Source organism: Lupinus angustifolius, chromosome LG05 (assembly GCF_001865875.1).
Source record: "Lupinus angustifolius cultivar Tanjil chromosome LG05, LupAngTanjil_v1.0, whole genome shotgun sequence".
NCBI classification, from domain to species: Eukaryota; Viridiplantae; Streptophyta; class Magnoliopsida; order Fabales; family Fabaceae; genus Lupinus; species Lupinus angustifolius.
The window spans coordinates 893576-903532 of record NC_032013.1 but is presented as its reverse complement, the minus strand read 5'-3'; the positions used below and the strand labels follow the sequence as shown (position 1 = coordinate 903532).

Sequence of the window (9957 nt, the reverse complement as noted above, 5' to 3'; positions counted from 1 at the left end):
AACATGACTTCTTTTCGTCATGGTAGCATTTCTTGTGGCAAAAGTTTCTCAGAAAAGAAAAGGTTGCACATCTTTTCCTATATATATTTCTATATTTTTATATATAAAGCCAAAAAATAATTAAGGGGCAAATATGTAATTGAATATATGTAATTTCTATATTTTAATATTGTCCTTTATTATATTCAATGTTTTTATGTTTGTTTTTGTAACATATAAGTTGCTAATGATTTTGTAACATACATATTGCATAAAACATAAAAAGGAATGAAATTTAATTGGATTTGACACATTTCCTTAACCCCATAATTTCAATATGTCATAACTGGTTGAAATTCCACTATGCAGAATGGGCAAAAAAAAATCTTGCAGCGAAGTTGAAAACTTTGAAGGAATGTAATATACCACTCTCTATAGAAACTTTAAGAAATTTATAGGTACATATTGAGAAATTTATAAAAACTTTATGTATACACTTGATATCAGAAAAATAAGAATACAGATCGACAGACACATAGTTTTGACAGACAGACTACTAATCATAATGCAAATTAAATGAGAGAAGTCTCTAAAAAAATGTGTAAATTCAGTGTTAAAAAGCCAATAGTTAATTATTACAAGAGGAATACATACATAACTCCTAGTTAAGAATTATATATAGACAAAAAGAAATCAAAATCATTAATTTGCATTACATCTCAATTAAGTCCCATAGAACTTTTGGAAAACCTTAAAAAATTATCAGCTTATTGGTTGGTCCCTTGTGCTTTTGATTTGAATGTATGATTAGTTGCTTCATTTGCACTTGTAGTTTTAATTCAACAAATGTGTATATAAGCAACTCTAGGAACATTCTTCTGCCAATACAAGTGTAATATCTTGTCTTCATTGGCCTGACAAGTGATTATAATCAGAAAAATTGTTAGATCAAAATTAAATCATGAGAAGCATGAACACTACACACTTTCATAATGAACAATGGATTTACTTTGCAAATGTTTGGTACATTGTTAAAAGGAGATGAAACATAACAAATATGTTATATTACATGTTTAGTGCATTATTGTATTCTATAACATATTTTTTGTGAAAGGATATAATGTAATAATGTATTGTATACGACTATTCGATTTTCTTTTCTCTCTCATACCAAACATTATACTAGTATTTTGCATATTTATATAACTATATCCTAAAATTCTTAAAAGGCAAGTCTCAATAACATTATAAGATGTTAAATCAGTTATTTATATTGCATTTTCTTTACCCTGCAAGCAAAGACACTATTTTTACAATTTATATCTATAACCTCATAGTCACTAAGCAATATCTTATTATTGCACTAAGCTCACTTTCTTAACACCATCACATAAACATTTTAAGATTCTCAACTATCCAAGTTCATGGTAAAAAAATGAGAACCCTTATCAGCAATGTTTTAAACTACACTTCACAACAATGTCATGATCAAAATTATAGCTGCATTGGTCATAATTTCTAGCAATTTCCATTATTGTGGTAAATGAAACATACCCACAATTACAATTCAAAACATTAATATATTGTTTAATCTTTTTATGACACATTTTAGGTTTATATCACAGAATTAAACCTAAAAACTGTCACTATCTCCATGGTTTATGAGAGAGTTTTCTTAAAAGAATCATGTGTAACATAAAAGAGAGAAAATTACAACAACAAAATGATAGAAGATTTACCTTTGAATGAAGATGGAACCACAACAACATGCATATCAGATTTATTTGGAGGAAGATGTAAAAGAAGTGGATAAAGTTTTGCATTCAAAGGGTTGCGGCAACATACAATAATATCATCAAGACCTGTTTCTTTCATCAACTTATCCTTTAATTCCTCAACATTACTTCCTTTGAAGGTAAAAAATGCTTCTTTTTGTGTATCATCAACATCACCATTTTCATTACCCACATCATAGAATATAACCCTACCTTCCTTCACTGGTGATTTGCAATCATAAGATATTTCATGATCCTGCATGTGAACAAAAAAATAAGAATAAAATGACTAGTTTAATATAAATAAATATGGAATTATTACATTATCATACATATTTTTCTTAAATTTAATTTACCTTGTGTACACAGTTTTTGTACATAGAATGAAGTGGTTTCCAATTATCCCTCGTTAAAAGATTTAATTAGATACATTTCTTGAATTATATTATTATTGTATTACAATTTTCTTATGATGATAATGGACTCAAATTCGATATGAACATCAAGTTTAAAAAATTAGTAAATACAAATAAAAATCAGAATTAATGAACTTTAAGCTTACAATAAATATTTCGAGATCAATTTTTTTTAGTTTTGCAAGCAAGGTATGGAGAAGTTAGTAATAAATAAATCAGCCTAAAACAATTTTACTACACAATAAACAGGTCAGAAATAGTCAAAACAGTGTTTGGGAACATCTTAGGAATACACTAAAACTAAATAATATACACTAAAACCATATTATTTTATTTTATTTTTAGAGAGCAAGAAAAAACATATTATACAATAACCTCCTTGCACTTGGTAATTTAACTTGCTCTCTGAAAATAAAATAAAATAAAAACAACCCAAATCTTATGTTATTGTATAATATGGTTCTTCTTTTTTCTTGTGTATACCTAATTTTTCTCAAATATTTCATTAACTATACCCTACCGTACTCACTTAGTAAATGTTATCATATTTTGGTATCACATTGCATTGGAAACAATGCACCAACTTGATGCATGAAAAATTCTTAAGCACCTTTATATGTGACATGCACGACACTAATAGGAACTTTCCTCTGTACTAAAAAATCTACATAAATTTCATATGAATGAGATTGTTGCTGTGTGGAAAATATTATTTTTTATACAATAATCATTTCCTTAAAGGTTGTTATGAGTAGATTGTGAGATGTTTAGAAAAAATGAGTGAAATTAATTATAATCAAGATATTATCCATTTTTCATTTAAGTATACTGGAAATTACATTAACTTCCTTGAAATTTAATTTCAAAAATTTGCACTCATATAAGGAGAGGTCAATGCAATTACAATCATTTTTCTTGGATATGTGTAGAATTTTAAAATTAATTGTGCATCACCATTTGGTGTTTTTAATGTAGTAATATCAAAATTTTAAAATAATAACAAATCTTAGATTCAACTAACCAAATTCACTTCAATTTGTTTGACAATTCTAGAATTGTCATGGTAAAATTGTTCAATGTTAATGAAGATTGATGACATGTTTTTTTGGAGACCAATCAATCAACATTAATATTGATCAATGTAGAGAAATTTGGCCAATACCATCCACCAAATTAAATTTGGTCAATTGAATTCAATAGTGATCTAGACTTATATTGATTATTTCAAACACATCAAATGGTGACTGTAACAAATCCAAATTCAATTATCATAATCAAAATCTTATACTTTTATCAAACTTTAGTATATAAAATTAATTTTTCTGCAATCTAAAAATAAAAACATATGAGCCTTCCCACACACACAAAAAAAAAAAGATTTTCTTTACAAAAAAAACGTGACTTTAAAACTATGAAACATAAAATTAATTTGGTTAGATTTGATTTGATATTGATAATAAAAAATTGTATCATATACATTGAATAAGTGTTTTTTGATGAGAAGTTGAAATTTCTTATGACAAACCTCGTGTGTGTCAGGAGACCTAAGATCGATTTTCTCAAGATCATCACCAATAGGCATAGAAGACCCACATGAAGAAGAAGGAGACGGAGAACGATCAGTTGGTGTCGAATACATAGATCGATCAGGCGGTGTTATAGGAGTTGGCCTTGGTTTTGGTTTTTGACCCTTTTCTTCTTGTTTTGGTCTAAGTTCCACAATGTCCACATCCCACAAAATCCAATTAGCCGTGGCTGTTCTATGTGGAACATCATGTGTAATAGAATTTCTCCAAGGTGGTAACCCACCATTGCCTCTTAGGTATTGTCCATAACGTGTTTTAAGCCTAACTTGAACCCCTTCTCTAATAGGTTCCCATTCAATTGATGAATCTAACCTTCTTGGCATTGTTTGTAACACTTTTTTGGCAGTGCCCCTTATGAGAAATGGCATGTTTGAAGCTGTTAAATATTTGCCATAACAACTCTTCAAACGTATAACATTTGAGTTTTCTACAATTTCAACATTCCATTTTGCATTTTTGTATGTACCATTTCGATCTTGGTATACACCTTCTTGATCATCATCTGCTAGCATGTATTTGTCATGGTAGCTTCTCAAACGTACCACATTTGCTTTTTGGAAGAATTCCATTATGCTATGAATAAAAAATTAAAAAAAAGTGCAACAAATTTTGGTGTGAATAATTGATTAGAAAATGGGAGCAAAATGGATTAGGACATAGAATTATGGAGGTAATAGTGGTGGAGAAGAAGTTGATATTAAAATAGAAAAAAAACTAGCTATCATGTGTCAATTACTAGTTATAGAACCACACATGTCTAATTAGAGTAAACTAGGAATTATGAATGGGTCATTCTAAAATAGTGGAAAAGTTGTTGCAACTTGCAAGAAATTCACCACTCTTTTTCTTTCCATTATTTATTTTTAATTTTTATTTATAAATTTGAAGAAGTTTACTTTTCTAGTATAACGAGGATCTTGTTTGCTAATTAGACATAAAAATTAAAATCACGTTGGTGATTGAGGGTTTTATATGAATATTTTTGTCATTTCAACAACTTTATTCATGTTAGGTATACCTATGCTATTTTATGAGATGATGAATGAAAAGTTGGCACGTCCTTCTTATTTTGGCCAATCCATTTTAACTTATCAATATTTATCTTCTTTGTAAGTGATCTTGTTTTAAACTTCTTTCCAATATAACATAAGCCATTAATAAAATCAATTTTAAGGTGCAATCATACCAGCACTAATATACTGGATTCCATCAGAACTCCACAGTTAAATACGCTCGGGCGAGAATAGTATTAGGATGGGTGACCTCCTGGGAAGTCCTCGTGTTGCACCTCTTTTGCCGATAAAAAAATCAATTCTATGTTTTTTTTTTTGTCTAGTTTTATATTTTATGCCAACTTAAGTGTGGGGGTGATATCTTCGTATCCCAAACTTCTCTTTGTACATTCTTGCTCTTATTCATGTTTTTTTGGAGTAAAAAGTGAAAACTTCAATTAGCATAGGCAAATAATCAAACTCTACAAAAAGTACATGTCTTATATTATTTGCAATAATACTATTTTTAGACTAATGTTATCATTATATAACTAAGATCGTTCATATCAAATCAATAAGAAGGAATAGAACAGAAACATACATGGATATATTCATAGAGAATATGAATAAAGAACTTGCATATCTTTTGCCTTATGCTTTGTTTGGCTTGGAGAAGAAAGTGATAAAAGAGAAGATGAAAAGAAAGATTTTGAGTAGATGTTGTTGTATATATCAAAATCAACGTTGCTTTCTTGAGCAAGTGTTGTTGATTCTTCATTTTCTAAAGTGCAAGCGAGAGGAATTAAGCACTATTGGTTCCTCATTTTCTACTACGGTTTATAAGTGTTATAAGTCTAACCACATATTCTATTACGTTCACATAGACAATGTATAAAAAATTGATGAATTTTAATTTTAAGCATTGTTATTTTACAATTCTAGAATAAATAAAACACAAGTCAACCAATTTCAAACTTTTGCTAATGTGCTCTAGTTTCCTCGAGAAACCTTTGCTAATGTATTAGGCTATTAACATATTTCTAGTGATTCATATGACATTATTAAATGATATAAGTTTTGGATAAAAATTTACGTAAAACTATAAAATGTTGTTGTAAATTTTGACCAATAAGACATAGTCTAAAATATAGATAATGCTAAATTAAGTTTAATATAGTCCCAAGATTAACAAAAGAAGATTTTAATAATAAATGAAAAATTAATGAGGGAAAATAACAAAGTAAAATAAAGCAAATAATTGAATTTTTTTAAATGTAATTACAGATGACTAAGAGGTTAAGAATTTAGCAACATTACTTTTATCCTAAACTATGTTAATCATTTTAGCCGACTAAATCATCTATAAATATCTAGAACTAAGTACATGTTGTCTATCAATAAAATATTCATAAAATAATATTTGATTTTATCCTAATCTATGTTAATCATTTTAGCCGACTAAATCATCTAGAAGCTAAGTACATGTTGTCTATCTATCAATAAATCACAATAATTGATTTTATTTTATCTAATAAATTAATAATATCTATTAAATTATCGATTTTATTTCTAACAATAAATCGCAATAATTGATATTCAAAGATTACCATCAACACTTCCAAAACATAAATAAGTTGAAGGAAAACACACACAAAAATATGATTGACTTTATCTAATATTTTTAAATTAATAATATTAACAGATAGAAAAATTAGCATCAATTATTATCAAATTCCTTTTAAAGATAATATCCTCTATTTAAAAATTTATATTGACGATAAACTTAACCTAAAAAATAATCATGTATATATTTAACAATATATATGTGTGTATATATATATGGCTAACAAAAAAGAATCTCAATGAATGCACAAAAAAGATTTGATTGGATTTGTCAAATGCTTTAAATCTCCCAATGAAAGTAAAAGTTGGCTCAAACAAAGCTTGTGCTGCTTGCAAATACCAAAGAAGAAAGTGCTCTAAGAATTGTCCTCTAGCTTCATATTTCCCAGCTGATGAATCCAAAACTTTCATCAATGCTCATCGTTTGTTCGGGGTATGCAACATGACAAGAATATTGAATCAAGTCAAACCAGATGAGAAGGATGAGACGATGAAATCGATCATTTTTGAGTCCGATATTCGCGCAAAGTACCCGGTTCAAGGTTGTTATGGTGTTACGATGCATTATCTTAATAGCATCTATAAGGTCATGGAAGAGTTAAGTAATGTACAAATGTTACTAACTTATTTTACAAAACAATCCAAGGTGAAACAACATATTCCTATCGTCCCGGTGGATCAAAGCTCAATATCGCCTATAAGAAATTATGAAATTCCAATCGATAATCATGATGAAGATGTTTCTTTATTTGATCGTAGTTTCGGTAATGTTTATGGTGATGATGATTATATGGAAAAAAATGATCTTTATATGGAAAAATCTTCATGTGGGAGTGATATCACTAATGTTAAGACCGATTTTTTAGATGCAAAATGTAATTATGAAGCATCCTATCACAATGATCATAATCAATTGGACAATATTTCAATTGAGAACAACATGGATGCAAAATCTTCAAAGTTTAATTTGATGGCAAAAGCAGAATTATCCTATTATGATGATGCAATACCCTTTTCTAAATATTATAATGATGCAATACCCTTCAATGAATTTCCTGAAAATACAGGATTGGTAGTAGAATACAAGGATGCATGCCAATCATTGACTCATTGTCCGGGTAATTTTTCTAACCTTTTTAAAATTTATTTGAGAAATTTTTGTTCTTTGATTTTTAAAATTTTAGTCACATTACTATCACCTTTAATTATGGTGCGTGAAATTAACATGATGACTTTAATTTTCAGATTGATATTTGTAATATGTTAATCATGAGATGCATCCAACATAGTATGTGCAAGCAAGACCACTTATTGAACATGTTTAGAAGAAGAAGAAGAAAAAATGTGTATTGCATTGAAGACAAAAGTGTTGAACATCTTTACAACTTGAATAAAAGCTTCTTAGTTTCAATAGATTGAACATATTGTTTATTTTTTCTATCAAATTCATTTTTCTTTTACTTATAGATCAATATATGTTAGTGGATATTTTTTTTAAATATTTGAGTGACATTTTGTTTGTTTGGTGAAAATAGTTTTGATTTCGTTAATAACTTATGATATAATTTCACATTTGAATAGTAAACAAGCTTCAATTATCATTCTCGTTCTCATTTTATATTATTATTATTATTATTGTGTTTAGTTTTCAATTTTGGGATTATAGGAGTTCTTTAATTTATATAGCTAGACTTACTTTTATGGTAATTATTTGTTTTAAATTTTAAATTTCAAAAAACATAATTATACATTGAAAATGCTCCAAGCATTTGATGATATTTACCATGTGGCTCTCATCTTCACTTTGGACGATGAAAAGATGATTATTCAAACTTTTTATCAACTCCTCAGACATCCTTCTTTCAATGTTCCATTTTCTCTCAACTTCATCAACCAATTATAATGAGATTTTGTTAATCGATCCAAATAAGGTTATGTATCTATAAGGGGAAAAATTTATCATCTTTGTGCTTCTCCGAAAGGCTCACATCTAGATATTGTAATTTTCAACATTTTTCTTCTTTGAACCAAATGTTCTACATTTTCTTTGTTCAAAAGTATACATTAGTTTTTGCTTTTGAATTTTTGCATGTAGATTTTTTAATCTAGGCAAGCTTCTATATTTTAGAAGAAAAAAATTACAACTTTGAGCATTTTTTCCTCCTTATTAATCAATTTTTTTCTTCTTCTTTGAACTTATTAACATATTCTTTCACATCTATCAACTTTTTTTTGTTGCTTCTTAATTTTTGCATGCACATTTTTTTAATGCCAAACTCTCACAACATAGATGTGATTATTTTGGACATTTTCCCTCCCCATTAGTGTTGAAAGCTACAATTTTCAACCTTAGATTAACTTTCCCTCAAAAATCTCCCTAGATAATAGTTTGTTATCTCATGCATTTTTAGCATTTTCTTTCACTCATGCATTTAGGCCTTTTTTTCACTCATGAGTTTTGGCATTTTTTCAGTCATGCAATTTTAGCATATTTTTTCACTTAAGTTTTCTCATTCTATGATACTTCATATTATGCATTTTGTTGTCTGGTATATTTTCTCCATATATGAGTTAGTATTTTTCTATGTGATTAACTCCAAACATAAAGTTAAACCTTTGATTCGTATAATAAGCAATTAATATGTGTTAATTTTGGGCATGTGTATCATTAATGATGGCAAATGGATGAATTTGAATGAATTTAGATCCTAGTGTATGGATAGAAAGTCATGCATTAAATTATCGATTTTATTCATATTCAAACATAATGAATTGATTCTGACGAATTCATATCCATTTTAATGGATTAGATAAATGAATATTCAATTCATTTGTTTTTTTAAATTTAAACTAAAAGCATTTTTAATAAAACATTATTCGACAAAAAATGACCATTTAAAAATTATTAACTTGATATATATATATATATATATCATCATCAAAATCATTTACCTTGATCACATTGGATTATCTACTTCTTAATTCAATCTCCTTTAAGTCATGAGTTTTGGTCATTTTTATTAAATCATTGGATTATTATATCTCAATATATTATATCAATCTCCTTTAAAACAATATTATATCCGGTAACTTGGAATTAATTGAGATATAATAATGAGAGAGAAATATATTCACTAAAAGTTTTATACGGTTATTATATCATCCATTATTCGTATTTAATCATTATTTACTATTCAAAAAAGTAATACAAATGAATGATATATGATATATTGACTGTTTATAAATACTTAAACTGGTAGTGTATAAATATTGCACTCTACAATAATTTGGTTAGTAAACAATAATTAAAAGATAAATTGACCACTTTAGATTAGTAAAGTACAAGTATACAACATGATCACCCAAGTTATAGTATTTTAAATTATACTTCATAAATGCTAATATGATCATAACATGGTGGTTTAGGAATTCCATAATAGTAGTATGAACACTATTGTGGTTGTATTGTCACATTTTTACACAATTTTCTATTGCAAACCCTGGACAACAGCTAGAATTTTAATAAAAACCAAATTTTATTAATTAGGGTTAATTTATAAGATTATATATATGTTATATAAGGGGT

General features: G+C 27.5%; 2 protein-coding genes across 2 annotated transcripts; one reads left to right on the top strand and one right to left on the bottom strand.

Annotated features, from left to right (window-relative positions):
* LOC109347130 lies at positions 585 to 4462 on the bottom strand. The gene is made up of 3 exons (XM_019586853.1): positions 3695 to 4462; positions 1719 to 2006; positions 585 to 893 (listed from the first exon to the last, which is right to left on the bottom strand). The coding sequence occupies exons 1-3, from the start codon at positions 4323 to 4325 to the stop codon at positions 886 to 888; spliced, it is 927 nt and encodes a 308-aa protein (XP_019442398.1). The 5' UTR covers positions 4326 to 4462; the 3' UTR covers positions 585 to 885.
* LOC109346924 (LOB domain-containing protein 22-like) lies at positions 6664 to 7621 on the top strand. The gene is made up of 2 exons (XM_019586662.1): positions 6664 to 7489; positions 7617 to 7621. Exons 1-2 carry the CDS (start codon positions 6664 to 6666, stop codon positions 7619 to 7621), a joined length of 831 nt encoding a protein of 276 aa, XP_019442207.1.